Below are 22839 nucleotides of genomic sequence, written 5' to 3' on the forward strand. Positions count from 1 at the left end.
AAGGGCTGAAAAAGAGCAGGCAGTAATTCTGTGAGTGGAGGTAGAGCGGGGTGGGGAGTGGAGGCTGGGGGAGGGCAAGAGAGCGTGCAGGACGAGGCGCCGTCTGCTTTTGGGTGAGCCTCTACTCCGGGAGGGTAAAAACTGCCTCCACGGCGGGGCGTCCACCTCCTCGAAAGCACCGTGTAAATACGACGATACCGACGTCCCTCCGCTCCACACACACCTACTGAGCGCCTACTGCCGGCGGAAGCTGCGCGACTGCGATTCAAAGGGGTCTGCCCACGTGCCGAGGGCCCAGAACTGAGGCGCTGGGGGACGAGCCACCCCCGCAGGGTGGGCTCTCAGCTGAAGGTGACCGCTAGGGGCGGGGTCTAGGCGCCCCGCCCCCCGCCCCCGGCCTGGGAGGAGAGAGCCACACCCCGCCGCCCCTCCCACTGCCACCTGATAGCCTTATCGTTAAAGGTTCGGCGGAGCTTCCTGCGCAATTCTAATCAATGCAGCGCTGAAATGCAGGCGTGGCCTAATTTGAATGTGTCCATCAAAAAGAGGGCGAGTCTAACCGGCCGGGGTTACGCGGGGTGGATTCCGGCTGCCGTCGGGGCGCGAGGGGCAGCGTCTTCTTGTCTTACTCCTGGAAGCAGGTGGAGCAGGAGGTATCAGAGTGCATCTCGGCAGCGTGGGTAAGTCTGGCTTCATGGAGCTTCGCTTTTTTCCACATATGGGACAAAGGGTGTGTACTGAGTTCACTACTTAGAATGTATTTTTAACATGGGTCCTGTTCAAAGGTTTTGAACACCATGGACGGGAAGCGTTTTATCATCCTAGAACCAGGTGGGGAAGGGACCTTGGCCAGGACACTTCTAGGGTTTAGACCGCCTTGACTATAGCTGTCTTGGGCCACTGGCCTCAAACTTTTAAAACAGATAAAGGAGAAAAGTACCTTTTCTTGAAAGTAAATGCCTGGTTGAAATTTCCTTAAAGTCACATTCTTAAAATTTTGTTTAAAAATTTCATATAAACATTATATTTCACTGCAACAAATGGCTAGATCTATTTTGTTTTAAAATGTTTGTACTAAAATGTTCACAGTTTTTACAAGTCTTAAAATGTTCACATTATTAAATCAAGAGAGTATACCTGTCTTCCCTTCTTCCCTCCAATTATCTCTGCAAGTGACACTACCATCCGCCCAATTACTGCAGCAAAAAACCTAGGACCACTTCCTCATTACTGATTCCCCCATTTGCCTTACTCCCTTTATCCAGTCCTCATCAAGTTTACAAGGTTCTGTTTTCCCGGTCTCCCTCCCGCCATTTCATCTCCACCACCACCACCTGCTCCAAACCAACTGCACTCTATCTGGATTGTTAAATACCCCAAGGGATTTTTCTGCTTTCACCCTTGCCTCCGGAGGTCTATTCTCCACTCACCCGCCTAAACAGTGATCATTTTAACCTCAGCAGAAAAGGCTTTTTCCTGGTTTGAAAGAAACCCCTGTAATGGCTCCCACTGGTTTGTGAAAGAAATGCAAATGGCTCCCCTGGCTCACTGGATTCTGCAAGGTCCTCAACTTTATCTCTGACCACTCTGGTCTCCGCCAGCCATAGTGAGTAATAAACATGGCTTCCTGTGTCCTCCAGCAGGTTAATCCCGTTGTACTCCCTGCTGCAGCCTGGAAAGAACACTCTTCTCCCATCTCTTTCCGCTGGCTGGTACTTTCCTTTTTCAGCTCTCCGCCTCATGCCCTCTCCTTGGAAGCCATTCCAGACATTCTTCCCAAGATGGCCCCCCCCCCATTTCCTTTCCCTCTCGCACCCTAATTGCTTTTATTTAATAGCGTTTTTCTCAACTTTAAAATATTTTATTTACCATTTTACAAACACTTTATTTACATTTATATCTCACACAGATAAAAACCAGGAACTTAGTATCTTTTTAACGCTCTAGGGTCAGCACCTAGAACAATGTTCACTCTTAAATATTTGTCAAATGACTGAATAAGTAAATGCACCCCTGGAAGTACTTCTATTCCAGTTGGAGAACTATAAAATTATATTACTCTCATACCATTACGTATTTGTTTAATATCCAGATTTTCTCTTAAAACTGTGTTTACCCAGTACATTTTCCAAGTAGTTTTATCCACGAACAGAGAATGTACTTGTCATATAAACAGGATTTTCCCATTATAAATTAATAAATTACTATTTCAATTTTATATGTCATTCTCACAAACTTGAATGTTGTGCAGGAAATGGTGTAATACTCAGAGATCTGGCAAATAAGAATCTAGCTTAGAAAAGTAACGGCTGCATAAGTTCATCAAGAAATACCTCTTTTAACCTTGATCTCATAAGAAATGTCCTTCTAGGTAACATCTTGGCATGACTGATAACCAACTTTTTGCACTTCTACATTAAGTGTTTTCAAAGTCCCACATAATTTTGTAGTAAATTAATTGTATAGGTTTGCTAAATCGGTATCACCAGTATGATTATTAATGCATATTCATCAGTTCATTTCATTAGACGAATGTACTAAGTCCTGTGACATGTGAATAAAACAGAAGAGAACCTTGCACTAGCAGAGCTTACAGTCTAGTAGGTAAGTCAGACCTTAAGTAATCAATACCAGAGGCTCTGTTCAGTATAAAATAGGAAGCTAGGGAAACACTGAGCTAGGGGACCTAAATGAGCCTAAGAATCAAGGGAAGGTTGCCTGAGGAAGTAATGTTTAAGCAGAGTTCAGAAATATGGATGAGAAGTGTGTGTGTGTGTGTGTGTGTGTGTGTGTGTGTGTTTGTATGTGTGCGCACGCGCACACTAAGGGAAGGAGTGAGGGTGGGTAGTATTTTATTGACAGGGAAAAGAGTGTGGCACTTTATTGGAGGGAGAGTTTATTGTGGTTAAAAAAAAGAGTTGGAGATAGACATAAATTTGGAAAGAAAAGCTGGAATCAATCAAATTATAGTTATTTTAAATGTAGTGGGGGGTTTTTGTATTGTCCTACTCAAACGTTAGAGCGATTGCTAGTGATTTTGTTCCAAAGATGTTACGTTCATTAATATTAAAAAAAAAGTCAAGAATTATTTTTAGCTAGGTGAACAAGATTTTGTTAGGCAAATTTTCCTGAATATAGTCCCCCGGTTTATTTCACCTTTTTAAAAGAAAGAATAAATAATAACACTTGTACCAAATACATTGTATATATACAGCCTGAAAATATATGTGTTTTTGTGTGTGTATGAGTCTTTTTGTTTTTGTTTTTAGAGTGTGAGTTGGGGGAGAGGGCACCGGGAGAGGGAGAGAATCTTAAGCAGACTCCACACTGAGCACAGAGCCCCAGAAAGGCTTGATCTCATGACCCTGAGTTGATGACTTGAGCCAAAATCAAGACTTGGAGGCTCAACCGACCAAACCACCCAGATGCCCCATACAGCCTGAAAATACTTTTAAATTGCCACATTTAAAAATACCTCAGAAGAATTCTGCCATTTACTTTTGGGGGAAAAAAAAATACATGGAATAAAACAAACCATGCTTTTCAGTTGCTAAGGAAAGAGTGTTTTAAAGTTTTTCTTAAATGTCTGTATATATATTATATAGAAATATTATATTTATATATTATATATACAAATGTTTAAGAAGAAATTCAAAACTCTTCCCTTAGCAATGTATATATATTAAATATTTGTGTATTGTATATATAATTTATTTATAATTTATGTATTTTAAAACTAATTTACATAAAACATTTATTTATATATTATATATATGTTTAAGAAGGTATTTCAAACTCTTCCCATAGCAACTGAAAAACATGTTTTGTTTTGATGCTGTGTATATTTTTGCCAAAACTAAATAGCATGATTCTTTTGAGGTGGTGTTTTTAAATGTAGCTATTTAAAAATATTTTCAAGCTGTTAATTTTTTCTCCATTACTTTCACATTTACTCCTTTTTAAAAAGGATTTATTTTTGTTCCTACAGCAGGACATCAGGACAACAAAATTAAAGAGATATTCATTCTGTAAGGCACACGACGGTAACATTAAGCAAAAGGCTTCCTAGATTATAACATATCCATGGTAAATGTTGCTTTTAGATTTTTAAAAAAAAGAAAAGTATTCAAGGCCAAACTCCCCTGGGCATGGAAATGCATGGATCTCGTGTGTTTTTTCCTCTGAATCTCCACCTTCTGAAGAAGTAGAAACTACACGTGGGTCAGGTCCAACCTCTGCTTACTCACTGGAACACAGCCATGCTCCTCCTCTGAATCATACATGGCTGCTTCCGTGCAAAAGCAGAGTTGAACAGTTATGATATAGACCATGGGGTCCACAAAGCTTCAATCTGGCTCTTTATTAAATTAAAAAAAAAATGCTGCCCTGGGTCTAGGATCGTATCTGGCATATCCCAGGACCCAACATAAACTTAAAGGTAACATAACACTCGCTCATGTGAGCGTTCAGCATTAGCTCTGTGCCGTGATCTCTACTAAGTCCTTTATACGCATTATTTCACTTGAATTTCAAGCAGTGTTACACAGTGGGCAACCCTCACTCCCTTCAGGTTTCTAGTCAGCTGCTGCTACCTCAGTCAAGGCCTGCCTGAGCTCCCTATTTAACACTGTGAACTCCCTTCTACCAGCCCCTTTGCTTATTCTGTACACTTTACCTTTTTAGTTTTGTTTTCAGTTTTTAAGGCTTATCTGTAATTTAGGTTTCATAGATGGGGAAGTTTCTTACATGAACAGTTAGTCAAATAACAGTGAGTTAGGGCTGATCAGGTAAAGGAAACTGAAGACAAAGTTTGATTATAAGTATGATTTCAAAACGAGGAAGATTAGAATTAATGCTTTTGTTGTTGCTTTCTGCTTTGAAGTCCATCCTCCATCCTTATAAAATTGTAGGAAAGAATTTGCTGCATCTTACATAGGGCTGCTGCTTTTTTTTCTCTCTCTCTTTAATTTTGTTAGTTAACATAGTGTAATATTGGTTTCTGGAGCAGAATTCATACAACACCCGGAGTAGCACTTTACCTTTTAACGGGTGGCATGTAATATTTTCTTTTCACGAGAATGTATACTCCAGGAGGCTTAGATTTTTTTTTTTTTTTTTGGTATGTCCACTTAACTGATGTATCTCAACCCATGAGTAGCCTATAGTAGGGCTAGGACATAGTGAGTGCCCAGTAACATTAGGTGGTCAATTGGAGACTCAGATAATTTGTGGGGATACCCACATAAGATACAGTTATGACCTATATCCTATGTCACAGTTCTTTTTCTTACTTTCTTGGGTTTGTCAGAGAAGAAGCAAATGCAACCATTTCGTTATTGAAAACTGAATTTCAGGTCATTTTTTGAGGTCATTTTCTGACAGTGGTTCTAAAGTTGGAATATATTTTATCTAAAGGTTACTTTCTCAAAGGAGGTTTCTGCTGAAGACAACTTACTCAGATCACTGTCACTTGGAAGTGGTTGATATATCCTGGTGCAGATATTCAAGGAAGAAGCAAGCAGGACACTATGGACCAGCAAATGAAGAAGAAGGCAAAGACTTGTGCGCAGAAAGGCCCGGGTAGAAGAGCCTTCGGGAGGGATAAGCCAAGGCCACCTAAGCCACGGCCAGTCCAGCAGGAACTTCTCGACACAACATGGGCCTTAGAAGATGAAGGTATGTTCTTTGAGACTAGCCATCTGGTTGTTGGAGAAGACTCCTTCTCTGACTGTTACATAGAATGCATAATAAGAGGTGAGTTTTCTGAACCCATTCTGGAAGGAGACTCAATTAAGTCCCCTGACTACCCAGAAGAAGGATCAGAACAAGAGCTTTCGCAACAGGTTCTCACAGCAAGGTCGCTTCTAGAAAAATCCTTGAAATGCGCACAAAAGGGGGCAAAACAAGAACTTCCTCAACAGACTGTTAGAGAGAATTCACAGCTTGAGTATTCCGAGTACGTAATAGGCAAGAAGCTTCCTCTTGGAGGAATACACAGCACTGACTTATCAGATCCTAAACAGTCTACAGAATTTGCTAGAAAGAAGCCAACAAAAGATAAGGAATATGAGGCTCCAGAAAGAATTGTTTGTCCTCACAGTGGATGCCCAAAAAAGTTGAAGAACAGGGCTTCCCTGCGAAAGCATCTCCTTGTCCATGGTCCTCGAGATCACGTATGTGCAGAATGTGGGAAAGCATTCAATGAGAGTTCAAAACTAAAAAGACATTTTCTGGTTCATACTGGAGAGAAGCCATTTCGGTGCACTTTCGAAGGGTGCGGAAAACGCTTTTCCCTGGACTACAATTTGCGTACACACGTCCGCATCCACACTGGGGAGAAACGTTTTGTGTGTCCCTTTGAAAGCTGTCACAAGAGGTTTATTCAGTCAAATAACCTGAAAGTTCACATCTTAACTCATACAAAGACCAATAAAAATCAATGAAATAGAAGATGGAAAATAATCCTTTAACAGGATAAGTGATTTGGGGACAAATGTGCCTTATTATTGTCTCCAGGAAAGAACTTTTTAAAGCAGTTGCAACCCTACATGACATATTTTTGTTTTATGTACTGCAGTGCTCCGATAGCTTGTGACAACGTTTGAGAACACTGTATAGAATTACAGTGTGTCCAACAAGAAGGTCAGTAATAAATTTACTCCAAAGCATAATCCTCAATACACTATGAATTGGATTACTGGATATGGGACTTGTTTCACATGCTATAAATATGAAATTAACTTTGTTTTTAGTGTGAACTTTCCAATTGTTTAGCTTTTGCCTTTTAGGAATAAACTTCATGCAACGTGTGATAATCCTAGAGAATGAAAATTTTGCAGTAGATTCTCAGGAAGTGAATGAGTAGTTAAACATGTTTAAAAGTTCAATCTGTTCAATATATCTAACGCTTTTTTTTATCATTGTAGAAAACTACTGAAATCATATAGCTAGATTTGAATGGTTATTTGAACTATCAATTCACTGGACTCCATTTTAGATGTTTTAAAAGGAAATAAAATCCCAGAGATATGCTAAATCTGGATTTAAAAAATCAAAGAGGTGTGTACTGAAAGGAAGTACCATTTATTTGTCTTTGAAACTCACAAAACATTGCAAAGATTAATATTTAAGTATTGGTGAGGGGCGGGGAGAAGTCCAAAATCAAGGTGTTTTCAGGGTTAGTTCCTTTTCAGTATCGTGAAGGAAGATGTGTAGATGTGTAGATGGTCACCTTCATGTTTATATGGAGGTTTTCCCTTATGTCCCCATCTCCTCCCTCTGCACGTCCATGTCCAGGTTCCCTCTTACAAAGATACCAGTCATCCTGGATTAGAACCCAACCTAATAACCTCATTTTAACTTGATTACCTCCATAAAGATCCCATGTCTAAATAAGGCCACACTCTGGGGTACTGGGACTAGGATTTTGACACAAATTTTGGGGGGTACACAGTTCAACCTGTAATGTGCATTTCCTTTGACCAAATAATTTCATTTCTGGAATTGTATTCTACAGAAATATTTGGATGAATGTACAAAGATATTTGTTCAAGGATATTAAGCACATTTTAATAGTATTAACTTCATATATTAAATGACCATTAAAAGGCAACAGGTTGCATAAATCATGATACCTCTATTCATTCAGTAGAAAGTACACAAATATCCTTAAAGGAACCCTGACTATAAAGGGAGGGAAATAAGACCACAGCCAGAGGAAAGCCACAGAGTAGGAGGAGGTTTGTTATTTTTAATAGATATTAAAATTAATAAAACAGTCTGGGACTGAATCTGAGATATTTACATACTGTTCAAGAAAATTCAGAGAAAGTGGTAGAATATTCTGGATAAGGGGGAGGGATTGTTTTGTCCAGAGGTGGCCAGTAAAAAAACTACAGCTTCAATATAAGGATTAACTGGATCCCTTATTGAAATAATCTTATGATGGGCAGAACATACGCAGCTATCAAACTTGGAATGCACCCCCCCACATTAGTATTATAAATACTCAGTAGTTAACATACCATATTTGATGTTAAGATTTAAGACCCCGTTGGAGGTAATGATAGTATATACCATAAATTTAACAGCTTTTCAGAAAAAAACAGAACTATGTAAGATCAACTTTAAGATTAATTTTGATTTGAGAAATGCCAAAGTGTACATTCACATGACTTCAAAGAAATTAAGAAATGAAGGGCTTATATTTTGACTTCATTGAGCAAACTTACTATGGAATATTATAGAAACTTAAATTTTTATTTATATTTGGTATGACATTTATATCATCATTTCTATAGGAATGTGGGTCCTGAGTTTCTAAGTCAAAAGGAACATTGGATATATAATCCATTCATAAATTTGGAATTTCCTCTAAATCAGATACCTGAGTATAGAATTTAGGATAGGAATTTGGTATTTGATCAAGATGATGGAGCATACGTTTGTCTGGTTTTTGCTTTGACATTAACATGTTTGATTTGGTCCTGGATTTCTACCTCAGGAGTTGAAGTAGGACATAGAATCTCTACAGGCTAAGCAAAAGGGCAGGATTAAATAGGGAGCAGTCAAAACTAGATAAAGTCAGTGGCAGGGTTTAGGCAGCAGGCTCTTGAGACCTGGGACTCAGGCTTCCAGAGGAATCAAGATAGACCTCCCCTTTGTAGAGGCTGGTCTACTTCTGGAGATTATTCTTTCTGAAGCTGAGGAGCCCAAATTCAGTATTTACAACCCTAAAGCTTAAATGTACAAGAAATACCAGTTTGAGAAAGTGTGTGTCTGGATTCCAAGGCTTAGTTAAACTCTGACTTGGGAATAGGATGCTCCTTCTAGCTGTTTGTTTTGTCTCTTTCCCAAAGAAGACCCCAAAAACTGCTAAGAATATAAGAGGAAGAAGACATGTGGATGAAATTGAAAAAGAAAAGGAAATTAGCTAATGCAGATATGTTGTCTAAAATCTTAATAATGTTAATGTTTTGGAAAGGAAATACATACTTTTCCACATTTGTATTCTAAGGAAAAAGAATGAACACATACCCAGAGAAAACTGAAAATGGAAATCAGTCCATCTAGATTTTCACGTCTCCAGGTACCAGCATGTTACAAAACCCAAATCCTGATTAATGAACAAATGTTTTCTGTTTTCATTCTGGTATTTGGATTCATGGCCCATATCCTTTTTTTTCCTTTTTTATGGCCAAACATTAATAGTCAGAAGGTAACACCAGAGAAATGGATTTCCACAGAAAAATGAAAATCTTGAGGCAGAGCCCATCACTTTCTTGGTATCTCTAACACATAGGTCATAATTAGTTGGCACTTAATAAATTATGAAATGAATAAATTAAAAATATAGCTTAATATGCTTTTTAAAAACTAATTATGAAGTTCTCAAAATTATATATAATTTAAAAACAGCTAATTACTTGTCTTTACATAAAATCTGGTTACTGTGAAATGAGGTGAACAACTTCACTAAAGTAGTATTTCCTCATTGAAAGAAATATATATTTGTTACCCATGTATATATCAACTCTTACTCCAAAAGTAATCACCGTTAAAAGATTTTTAAAAATTGTTATATCATTTCATCGTTTTTCTAAATAGTGATAATTAAGTGTCACTTTTTCCCTGTCTTTCTCCAAAAGAGCCAGGAGACTGAGGGTCTGTTCATGTCCTAACATCTTGGATAATGAAGCACTAGCCTACATTGAGAATTATATCCACCAAGACTGTGATTAATTAAAAATGTGTTGAGACGTATTCCTACTTTAGTTTCTTTTATCTCATTCTCTGATACGTATACATATCTCCCAAACAGTCATATTTGAGTTTTTTATTTCACCTTGGCGACAACATACATTAGTAGACATAGAATTTCGATCCTATTCTATCTAAAAAAGAATTTTATACAAAAGGAATTTGTCGGTTCTTTTCTGTGGATTATGCATGTGCAGAAATCCATGTGTGCTTGCGTTTTAATTACCTAATGCACCAGCTCTGAATAAATTGCATGATTACACCCTACATTGGACACAGAACAGTGCAAGATACATTAAAAAGTCATTATATTTGCAACTCTGAGCAAGTGACTATAATTAAAAGGCAATTGGATGAAATTAGCTTTGAGAATACAAGAGTTTAAGTAGGATTTGGTAAATGAACATTAATGGTTAACATGTGGTTTTTATTATGTCTTTTGCGTCTTCTCTCTGTGACCCCAGGGCTGAATTTCTTAGATTTCAGTGGACCAGACATGTGAAAACACCTGTACAAAGCTATGCTTTATCATGTGGCTAAAGTTACATCCATAAAAGAAGCCAACATAACTTTCGTGACTTTAGTAAATCAAAGGTATTAGGTAAGGTAGAATGATACCCTGGGCATTAATAAACTATTTTTAATGCTCTTAAGATCTCGAGTATGTGTCATAAAAAGCATAGTTCACACTTCCTGCAGCTCAAAATGTTGGTCATAAAATACACATGTACAAATCAAAGAAGGAATAAAACTTTAAAGAATTCTGATTATTGTGACCATTAAATATAAAAAAGTTGTTAAAGTTACACACAATATGTGTAATACCACTTCACTTTTATCTAAGGCAACCAATACATTTGCAAACTACTGAAGATTCAGCATGGTGCTGGTATTTCCATGTGTGGGAGGGGAGGTGGAAATCTTTGTGTTTATCAGGTGTATATGCCTAATAGATCTTTTACTTAGGGCAGATTAAAGATGGCTGTAAATTCTTTCCTATTCCTCCCATTGAGAGTTGGAGTCTATTTTTTCCTCCCTTTCAGTTTCTGCTGGTCTGTGAATGTCTTGATCAATAGAGTTAGGTGTAAATGATGCTGTAATAGCCATGCCAATGTCAGGCCTAGCTTTTAAGAGGCCTGGTAGCTACTGCCCTGCTCTCTCATAATCTAACTGCCATTTAAGAAATACAACTACCCTAAGACCACCATCCTAGGCAAAATCCAAGCCACACGTTGAGGCCAAGCAGTAGTGAGGAGCCATCTTGTAGGATCAGCCAGCCCGTCCCCCCAAGTGACACCAGATGAACTGCAGGCAAACTACCTGGGTAGTCCCTTTCCAACTTCCTGACCTACAAAATGATGAACAAAATAAAATGGTTGTTTACATGGTGACTATTGCTAAGAGTGGAACTTAAATATTATCAACATACGTGTGTGTGTGTGTGTGTGTGTGTATATATACTAGTGAGAACATTATATGTGAAGTGATGGATGTATTAACTATCTAGAAGAGAGGAGTCCTTTAACAATCAATGTATACCTGTATCAAATGACAGTGTACACTTCAAATATCTTAAATTTTCTTTGTCAATTATATGTCAGTAAAGCTGAAAAAATGATTGTTTTAAGCCACCTGAATTTTGGTTTTTGTTCATTATGCAGTAACATATATAAACACTTCAGATTTGTTATTTGAATTTTAGTCTCTACTCTGTATTTGTGTAGAGTGTTGCCTGTGTACATGTGTTTATATATACACACATACATATATACACATAGATTTTACCATATAATTAGTTTATGTCTAAGTTCAAAAGGAATTACTTAATTTATTTTCCCAAATTTATATACTAGATTTCATTTCAGTAAGAGTCATAACATCAAAGTAGATCGTGAGTTCCTTGTTCCTAGACCAACAGAGACTGGTCTATTTGGTAGGATATCTAAGGAAACCACAGCCGCCTTTAATAAAACTAAAACTCAGTTTCTTTAAAGGGTGATAGAGAGTCTCCCCTTGGGAGAAGGTTTCTCTTGACCAACAGTTTCTGTCTTCCTGGGTGGGGAAACATAATTACTACAGCTACTACCACTGTCCTTAAAGGGTCATTACTCCATTTTAACACTGATCCAAGCATGAGCGCACAACTCTCTTTATTCATTTTTAGTGAAAATGAGATGAGACTGGACATTTAAAAATCCAATTAGAGGCAAGAGGAAGACACGATACAGCTTGCTTTCTCAGGACACAGGCTTAAGATATATCCACCTGTTCGGTTGGGATCCAGAGTTAAGAGTAAAGCTCGAGTGATTAATTTTCACGCGAGACCTGGTTTAGGTTTCTGACTGAGGACCCACTTACTTTCCTTGCTTACTAAACTCAGTTTGTCTAGATGGAGTATTTAAATAGGGAGACCCCTAAAGTTATTCCATATGGGGATATAGGATGGACACAAGAAAGATGATCTTGTAGAAATTGGTGAGGAACAAATTTTGAAGGCTTTATAAAACCATTTTTAAAAGTTAGAATTTTGTCTTAGAGTCAATAAAGAAAGCACTGAAGGAAATAAGTAAGCGACATGATCAAATTTACTTTTTAGAAAAACCATTTGGGATGCAGGGTAAAAGATTGATTGGGGAGTAGGAAAACAGGCAGCTGCTGCAATAATCCACAGGAGATACGACATGTCTTACTGGACTTTATATTTCCAGCACAGGCATAGTACACAATAAATGATTAATGGATGTTTGAATAAATGCTTGACTTGACATAACTAAAAGTATTGCCAAGCAGTAGTAAAAATAGAAAAGTGACAGATTCACTGAACGTCACTGACACACAACAATCAAAAGACAAATAATTCAATTAAAAAATGAGCACAGGGCTTGAATAGACATTTCTTCAAAGAAGATCTATAAATGGCCAATAATGCTCATGTAAAGATGCTCAACCTCTGTCCCTAGGGAAATGCAAATCAAAACTACCATCATACCACTTCACACTCACTGGAATGGCTATAAAAAACAAAATAACAACAAAAAATAGAAGTGTTGGCCAGAAAGTGGAGAAACCTGAACCTTCATTCACTGCAGGTGGGCATGTAAAATGGTGCAGTCCCTTTGGAAAACACCAGTAGCTCCCCAACTGTCAAGCATGATTATTATATGACCCAGCGGGTTCACTCCCAGAGAGATGTAAAACTGTTCACACAAAAATTTGTATAAGAATGCTCATAATGGCATGATTCATAATAGCCAAAAAATGGAAATAAGCCAAATGCCCCCCAACTGATAAGTAGATAAAATTTGGTATATCCATACAATGGAATGTTATGTCAGCCATAAAAAGGAACGTGTTACAACATGGATGAGACTTGAAGACATGGTAAGTTAAATAAGCCTGACACAAAAATCCCTGTATTGTATGATCCATTTACTTGAAACGTCCAGAATAGACAAACCCATAGAAACAAAGTAGATTAGTGGTTGCCAGGGTCTAGGACATGGAAAGAATAGGCAGTGACCACTAATCGCTTATTTTTGGTGTGATAAAAAATGTTTTTATCTGATTACTGTAGAACCGTGAAAGTACCAAAAAAAAAAAACCACCTGTATACTTTGAAAGGATGAATTTTTTGGTATGTGAATTACATCTCAATAAAGCTATTATTTTAATAATCACTTACACAAACTCATATCGTCTTATTAACTATTTTACAAATGCATCAAAAGTAATAACTAAGCACACTGAACACCCAGGAGGTTAGACAGCCAGGGTTGAGAACATAGACATCAGAATCAGGCAAACTGGAAACTCAGTTTCATCACACAGTAACTGTGACTTTGGGCAAATTACATAACTTCTCTGAATTCCAGTCATCTGTAAAATAGGAATAATACCTATCAGAGATGTTGTGAAGGTTAAATGAGACAACAGGCAAAAAAAGTCCTGAGCTGAAGTGCCTAAGAAATGAATGTTAGATATTATTATTCTGTGTATTATAAATATGTCCTCTAGTTGGGTGTACTGTGTCAAAACCACGGTCCTGCCCCTTAAGGTTCTTATAATCTTATAGCACATTATAGGTGGTTGATATAAATTATCACATTTGTGTTTCCTTAATGAGCATATGTATATATATTTTAAAGTGTGTTAAAGATGAAAATATTTAAGGTCAGCATCGTGCAGTTTCATTTGTTTTCTAAAACTTGAACCCTGGTGACTTACACATGTGAAGGTCTTCCAAGGGCAGCTTTAAAGTGGGTAGATCTGATATCTACCAAGCCCAGCTCACCTTCTCTCCCTTACAACAGCCAGCCTCCACAGACATTTCCTGTTATTAAAGGAACAAGGCAATTCAGAGACCTTTCTCTCAGTACCACAGGTTCCCTTGGTTCCTCACTCAAAGCCACAACAATGTCCTCAAGTAGAATTGAAGGCATCCTTCTAGGTCTAGGTTTTCCCCAAAGTTTTCCTTACAAATGGTAGTGCTCCTTTATTGCCAGATATTTTTGGATAAAGTGAAAATAACATACAAAGATTCTTAATAATTTTGTGCATTTTACCAAGTTCTTGATTTTTAGTTACTTTCTAAGATAATAAGTGGGGGTGGGGCTCAATATTCCCCTTGTCTTAACCTGCATTAGTGGAGACCTTCAGGATGGTCCTTCTACCTGGTCTATAGATGTAATTCAGGTCCATCAATAGGTGTTTTGCAGTGTTAGGAAAATACACTGTCTCTTTGAGGGCCTCTAGTCTGGGTAATATTTGAGGCCGCTGGGTACATCCGTTGCAGGTGGGGTCTGAGAGCCACAAAATACTCTGAGTGCTATAACTAGTGACATGTGAATGACAAGATAGCAAGATGCAAATTCAAAGAGTTCTATTTCTAGAATATAATTCTAAGACCCTTTTTAGTTCTGAAAGTCTGTTCTAATTTAATGGTGTTGACATGATAAATGAGTCATGTTAAGATAATACAGAAAAAGGTAAAGAGGTAAGTTACTGTATTATTGTTATTGCTTTATTATTACTAATGACTTAGGGACATGATTGCAAAAACCATGGCCTTGGCTTTGGAGGAAATTACAGGTGTCTATTTTAGAGTGGTTTAAATAATAAAGACATCATTCACATTTGCAAAGGGCTCTGAAGATGAAAGGTGCAGTGTGAGCACAAAATGGAATGTAAAATGTGTCTGTGCCAATGGAACTGAATGTGTCTGTGCCAAAATCCACCACTGAAGCCTGAACCTCTAGTACCTCATAATATAAGGTAAAGCTTTTACAATGTGGTTCAGGTAAAAGGAGCTGGTTAGGGTGGCCCCTGATTCAATCGGACTGGTGTCTTTATAAGAAGAGAAGATTTGGACACACAGAAGAGACACCAAGGATGTGTGCCTACCAAGGAATGGCCTTGTGAGGACACAGCGGGAAGGCAGCTATCTACAAGCTAAAAAACCTGCCGACACCTTGATCTTGGACTTCAGGCCTCCAGAATGTGAGAGAATAAATGTCTGTTGTTTAAGCCACCCAATCTGTGGCATGTTATTATGGCAACTCGAGCAGATCACACAGGCCACTCTGTGGAAGTGCAGTCAGAGGGAAGAGCAAAGGCACGAAGGCAGGAAACAGTGTTGCACAGGCAGGAATAGATGCTGGGCAAGAACTGCAAGAGAAGAGACTGGAGGCATGCACAGGCGTCCCGGGCCAACGCGATCCTTGCGCTGTGCTGAGGAGCTTTACGTTCGCACACACAGAAACTTGAGCCGTTGAAGGGAGAGTTCTAGGTCACTTGGGGTTTTTTGTTTTGTTTTGTTTTAATTGCTATTGTTTTAAGAACTGAGACCATTTTCAAGAAATGTAGCAAAGTATAAAGCATAAATAAAAGATAAATACATTAAAAATGTTTACCAGCTAGAAGGAACCAACTGGTGAATACACTCCTCAAGTCAGTGAGTTTACTCAGAAGAGCAATACATTCAGATCAGCATGTGATAACTAACGCTATCGTGTGACCTGCGAATGTGAGCATCTGTGAAGCAGGGGAGAAGAATACACTGAGAAGACAGGTCTGTTGGGAAGAGGTATGGAAAGCCTGAAAAAAGGCAGCTACTGAAGGGATAAAGAGGAGAGAGACGAGTAAGGTAATCCGTAGGTGAGTTATCAGGCCATGGTGATGCATGGGAGGAAGAAGAAACCTCTACAATGGTCTTTAGGTTTCCAGCTTGGGAGAGTGGGTAGGTTGTGATACCAGGAAGGGACATGGAAGCTAAAAATGCAGGAGGAGGAGGACGGAGAAGCTATGTGATACGTTCGGTTTAAGAAGAGACTCATTGTGTGTGTTGGGATAAAACAAAAACCACTGTGAAAAGTGAACTTATTCGAATTTGGGGAAGCTAAGAATTCGCATTCCACAGTTTTATGGGTTTCTTAAGATAGCTAAGCTCTGCATTGCAAAATAAGTAAATAAATCAGAGAGGATAAACAGTATTTTAACAGGTTAAATGTGAGATAGTTTCATTACAATTTCAACCCACCAGACTGACTGGTAAGTCTATGACAAACTTGAAATACATAAAATCAAAATCAAAACAGATCATAGCCATTTTCTCTCTAGCAGTCAAATATTTATTTGCATAGAAGATAGATATGATCAAGAATGTCCAGCCAATCTTTAAAATTAAGAATTCAAAGACTTGCTATCTAGAAATTTCTCTAGTCAAAGAAATAACCATAGTTGTAAAATAGCTGACAAGCCATTTATTAAAACAGCAGGCAACTAATGCTTCTCCTTGTTTCAAGGTTACATTATAAATCAACTTAGAGGGGCAAAAATGTTGTAGGAGACCTGTAGGAGGATGAGCAGAACAATTTAAACTATTAAAAAGAAGTCCTAAAGTGCATATCTTACTTACAGAAAGAATGAGGTTTAAAAGGATGATAATTAACAGAAATTGACACAGCTGGCATCCAGCAAGTTTCAATTGCAAAGATCATATAAATTGATTTATAATGTTCCCATGTGACTAATGAAAGTAGATTGGTGACCATATTGTTCTAAATGATTGCATTAGAGAACATTATTACTTTAGAGAAGCCCACATTAATAATAAATCATTATCACCAAGAAATAAAATAATACTTTTCAGAGTCAACGTGTTGGATTTTAACACTCATACTTTATTATTATTAACTGTCTTTCAAAATGATTAAAAAGAAAACTCTAAAGAAGCATGAGTTCTGTTCTTCATTTTATTTTTCCCTTGGAAGAAAGGGGGATTCAAGACCTTCCTGATGTCAGCATTTAGAAAGGTTAATTATTCATACAGAACAATGAAGAGGAAGCACCAGGTTTAATTGGACACATGCTTCTCACATTTAAAGATAGGGGAGTAGATAATGATGTCCCTTTTGTGTCCTTCCAAAAGAAATATGGGGAACTGATAACGTCTCACATAAGTCTTAAAGGAAGAAAATGTAGAGCCTGCATTTTCGTAAATCACTCACTCATTAAGGAAAAAACTCAGAAGAAATATAGTCTCAATAAAATGTAATCCTTTCACAGAGCTTAGATATAATCAAATTTAAATATCTTACTTTGGAAACAAGTAAATTTGACATCACTAACCTTTGGAGACTACTAGGAAATTCTGACATATAAAGTTTTATCTAAATACAAGGACTTTCTGATCAAGAAAATAGTTAAAAGGAATGAACAAACAAAAAATTGGACCACAGAGCATCCCATCAATGAATTCTGGTGAAAGCTTATATGGAAGTGGTGACAGTAATATTCTTTTGCTCAAGTAAATAAACTACACTGTAAACTACATGAAGAGAGAGAAACTAGATCTTTTTGTTTATCTCTGTATCCCCTGTGCCTAGTATAGTTATCTAGTATGTCGTTAAGTAGGCAGGGACTAACTATATGTTGAAAAAATGAACTTTGGAAAGATCAATTCTAGGACATGTACTGACAAGAAGTAATAAGTATTCTTAGAACAAAAACCATTCATTTGCCAACTTTTTAATGCAAATCCCTTTTTGACGTATTAGATGCAGAAGAATATACAGATCGTAAAGTCGTTTGTATTCCACTTGCCCCCCTGCCAGACATTATCCACCCTCACCCAAAAGGTAACCACTCTACTGACCTCTAACTAACCATTGTTGCTGTTAATGGCATCTGGGAATTTTCTGGTTTAAGGCTGTTAAATAATACTGCTATGAATATTCTTATGTCTTTTGAAAAAAAAATGTTCTCATTTCTTCTGAATATAATTAGAAATGGAATTGCTCATTCTTTGGATATATATATGATGAACTTTAAAAGATATTTTCAGTTTTCTAAAGCAAGAGAGAAAATTCCTCTAAAGAGTTGTCTTAAGTGAGGGGTAGGAGTCCTTTATCAGCTGTGTGTGTACTCAATTCCCTACTCCAGGAACCAGGTCTCGAACATTCCCTTCTTGGTCTACTCTCTTTTGGTGATCTCATCCAGTTTTAGGCCTTCGTTTTATATATTTTTTAAAGATTTTATTTATTTATTTGAAAGAGAGAGAGAGAGCACAAGCAGGGGTGGGGGGAGAAGAGAGGGAGAGTGAGAGTCAGCAGTTAGTCTGATGTAGGGCTTGGTCCCAGAACCCTGGAATCATGACCTGAGCCAAAAGTAGACACTTAACCGACTGAGCCATCCAAGCACCCTCCATTTTAGGCCTTTAAATGTCTTCTGTAAGTAACATAATTCTTCACATTTATACTACCTCCACTTAAATGTCTTCTATGAATCGCAAACTCGACATGTCCTTATCTCTCCACTTCAAATTCCCCTCCCTCCACTATCTTCTTGTGTTACTCTTGCATGCTCAGACTCCTCTTTGTCCACGTTGACCTCCTTATTCTACAATGAATGTATAAGTATGTTCCCACTTCAGGGCCTTTACACCTGCTGTTGCCTCTTACTTCTGTCTGGAAGACTCTTTCAGATATCCACCCAGCTGGCTACCCCACCCCATAACCTTCCTCAAGTCTTTACTCCAATGGAAACTTCTCAGCAAGATCTTATCTAATTACTCTGTTTTCTGCTTTATCACTCATCACCATCAAAATATAATATATTTTACTTATTTGTGTTATTGTCTATCTCTCTCCTCTGAAATGTAAACTCTATGAGGGCAGGAATGTTGGTTCACTTTTGTATACTCCATGAGTTCAGTAACGTCGTTTTGTTTCTGCCGTATCCCAAACGCCAATAAGAGAGTCTGGTGCACAGCAGGCGTACGATAAATATATGCCAAATGAACAATGAACTTACTGAAATCTTATTTGGCAATCTGTTAGTAAATAGCCTGAAATTAGATACAACACTACAAATAGAGTCTTACAAGTAGCCCATAAAAAGAAACTATAATCTTCTATCTTATGTATTCTCTCTCATATATGTGAAGCCTTCTCACAGATAACACAAAATAGCTTTGAACAGTTGTTTCATTTACAGACTTTCTGAATCTTTGGGTTTTTATGTGCTGCAACCTTTCTCAGTATCTTGCTCGAGTCAAAATAGGCAATGAAGAATTTAACCCACATACAAAGATCGCCTGAAATTCATTCCATATTTTACTCTCTCTCCATATTTTAGTAAACTCTAGTACAAGATACACAATGCATTTTCCATGTCCTAAGAATTTTAAAAATCTAAGGAAAGGAATAACAACAAATATTTTATTCACTACAAAACAAAGCAACAAACAAAAGTACAGATAGAGTGGCATATACATGAGTGATGAAGGGTTATCTGCCCAAGCTTCACTGAAATTCGAATTCTTCCATCTTCTACTCTTGAATAAAGAAAAAGAGCTATCAGTGAGAGTACCTCATTCTTAAAATTCTTTCCAGTAAACTATATATGAATTCATAGGCTGTATAAAAGTTTGTAAGAATTTACTTTCTACTTATTACAATTTTTAATAATGGAAGTAATATATGATTATGATGCATAAAAAAAAAAACATACAGGAATGCCTGGGTATCTCAGTCGGTTAAGCGTTCAACTCTTAATTTCAGCTCAGGTCATGGTCTCGGGGTGGTAGGACTGAGCCCTGCCTTGGGCTCTGTCCTGGGTACAGAGTCTCCTTGGGATTCTCTTTCCCTCTGCCCTTCCCCCTGATGGTGTGTGCACTCTCTCTCTCTAAAATAAACAAATTAATCTTGGGGGGGGGGGAAGAACATACAGAGGGAAGAGTTAGCCTCATCACTACCACCCTATTTCTTTCTTCATATGTCACTACAGTTAAGAGTAGTATGTTCCCTCTCCTTCTATGCATTTGTATGTGTGTATACCTAAGTTTGTAATACATATTTACAGTAAGCATGGTATGACCTTATTTCCCTTTTGAAAATCTTGCAGATATATTTGGATTTTTTAAAAATGGGATGCTATGAATACCATATGACCATGTTTTACTAGTAACACTATATTCTAGAGAGTTTCTCTGTATATAAAGGTTTACCCATTCTTTTTAATGGCTGCATAGTATTCCTTAATGTGAATACATTGTATTTTACTTAACCATTTGCTATTGGAGAATATTTAAATTGTTTACAATGCCTTGTTATTATCAGAAATAGTACAGTGAACCCCGGTGTATGACTTGTGTATAAGTTGTGAATATTTCTTTAGGTCGGTAGTTCTCAGAGTGTGGGTCTAGAGCCCCCCCTAATATGTTATTTGCCTTTGTACTTGTGTCAATATTTATACTTATGAGGCAAAAGCAATAATGAATAAGCCAATTTGCAATTTAGAACAAGTCAAGGCACTGGCACCAAACTGAACTAGAGTCGTTATATCCTTCTCTACCATGCATCAAACACTGACACTTTTATAATGAAAAAATAATTTATAATAGACTGCATCTAATCCAAAATTATAATCAATGGTTCTGAATTCATATACAAATTTTGTTAACTTCCGTTCGAATTAAAATTCTTTTGACACGTATCTGATATGCCAATATTCCTAAATTATACTCATAGATAAGTACATTCCAAGTCATCTAAATGAGTTGATTTGGGCACTGTGGTAGACAGCCTGCCAATATGGTTGCCAACAATTCTTCCCAACCAACCCTTCGAGCACAGACCACTCCTCACGTCACCAGTAGATTCTATTTCCTCTCCATTTGAATATGAGCTGTATTGTGACTTGTTCTAACAATAGAATACCATGTAGGAGACATTCTAGGACTTCCAAGCCCAGGCTTGGAGAGAACTGACAGCTGTTGTTTTTCCCTCTTGGAAGAAGTTTCTAATGATGAAGCAGCTCAGGCTAAACTACTGAATGAAGACAAGCCCTAAGAAATGACTATCCATCGTGGCTGTTTCAGCCACCGTTGGACTTCCAACTGAACACAGCACAATGAATAGCTTCATCTTTTTTTTTTTTTTTGAAAAGCACCTGTTAGCATTTAATGAACCTCCCACAGGTGGCTTCAAGCTACTAGAATGCAGGCACCCCCATACCCTTAATCTCCTCTGCTCTTCTACTGAAGAATTTGGCCTTCACAATGACAGGCTGTTTGGGGAGTCTTCCCTTTCCCAAAACTTTGTAGTAGTAGCTGGGTCACACCACATCAATGACAGGAGCAGCTCCAGTCTTGGTTTTGGCGGCATTTACCCATGTCTGCTCACTGACTAAGGTCCACAGTTTTTCAAGGTTGACAGTTGGGCAGAAGCTCTGGTTCCTCTTTAAGTGGTAATGTCTCATACTGGCCCTTCCAAAGTAACCTGGGTGATATTTGTTGAAGTTGATCCTGTGGTGATGTACGCCACCAGTATTACCCTGGCCCCCTGGGAGCTTCCGGTGCTTGCCGATGTGGCCATGGCCGTGGCTCACATGGCCCCGAAGTTTCCAGGTCTTCCTCAGTCTGGATGGCATGTTGGCAACCCAGAATACCTTCACCTTATGCACTGTGAAGAAGAAAAGCTTCCCAGCTGAACTCAGTCTGCCCTCAAGATCATAGATAAATTATTGTTGTTTTAGGTCACTGAGTTGGTGTTTTTTAATTATTCAGCTACTGAAAACTAACCTTTTCAAAGTAAGCAATGAATAACTGACCATCCAACCATTGTATCTGGATATCTAACACTAAACCACATGAAGTTTCTTTCAGAGGAAGGCATTTTTTTATTAATATTTTATTTTGATATAATTATAAACTCACAGAAAAGTTGTAAGACTAGGACGAGGGACTCCCGTACACCCTTTACATTTTACCACCTTTGCTCTATCATTCTCTCTTTATCTGTCTCTGTGTCTCCTTCTCCGTCATTCTTCCTTACATTTGAAAATAAGCTAGAAACATCATATCCTTAATTCCTGAACATTTCAGTGAGTATATCTAAGAACAAGGATATTTACTTACATAAACACAGCACAATTATCAAATTTAACTTTGATAAAACTATTATCTGATAGGTAATCTCTATTTCGAATTCTGTCCATTTTCCCAGTAATATCCTTTATGGCTACTACCTCCTCTCCCCCTGAGTTGAGGATCCAATCCAGGGTCATGTATTTATTACATGACAATTGTCATAACCTTTTCGTTTCCTTTAATATAGAAGAGATTCTTAGCCTTTCTTTGTGTTTCCTGACCTGACATTTTTGAAGAGTACAGGCCAGTTATTTTGTAGAATGTCTCCCAAATTGGGTTTGTCTGTTGTTTCCTTATGATTAGACTCAAGTTGTGCATTTTTGGCAGAAATATAACCATAGTAGTTTTCACTGTGCATTATATCAAAAAGCACATGATGTTGGTTTGTTCCAAGGCCAGGTTATCTTTGACCACTTTGTTAAGGTAGTGTCTGATGTATTTCTCTACTGGGAAGTTACTGTCTTTCTTTTGTTTTTCATAAGTAATTCGTGGGGAAATATTTGGAGACTATGCACATATCCTGTTCTTATCAAACATTCATCAAACATTCACTCAGTGGTTTTAGCATAAAGTCATAAGAAAAGGAGTATTTTGAACAAATATATAATAATAATTAACTATTAAGAAACTTCTTGAAGCAGAATGTTAATTGT

General features: G+C 37.7%; 1 protein-coding gene and 1 pseudogene across 1 annotated transcript; one reads left to right on the forward strand and one right to left on the reverse strand.

Annotated features, from left to right (window-relative positions):
• The first annotated feature begins 473 nt into the window (after positions 1–473).
• On the forward strand, positions 474–11455 carry ZFP42 (ZFP42 zinc finger protein). The gene is made up of 2 exons (XM_045785861.2): positions 474–680; positions 5416–11455. Exon 2 carries the CDS (start codon positions 5529–5531, stop codon positions 6441–6443), a length of 915 nt encoding a protein of 304 aa, XP_045641817.2. The 5' UTR covers positions 474–680; positions 5416–5528; the 3' UTR covers positions 6444–11455.
• Positions 11456–21241: 9786 nt separating this feature from the next.
• Positions 21242–21687, reverse strand: LOC123784561 (large ribosomal subunit protein uL15 pseudogene; annotated as a pseudogene).
• Between the last annotated feature and the right edge of the window lie 1152 nt (positions 21688–22839).

Source organism: Ursus americanus, chromosome 27 (genome assembly GCF_024610735.1).
Source record: "Ursus americanus isolate L20-20 chromosome 27, mUrsAme1.1.p, whole genome shotgun sequence".
In the NCBI taxonomy this organism is placed as follows: Eukaryota; Metazoa; Chordata; class Mammalia; order Carnivora; family Ursidae; genus Ursus; species Ursus americanus.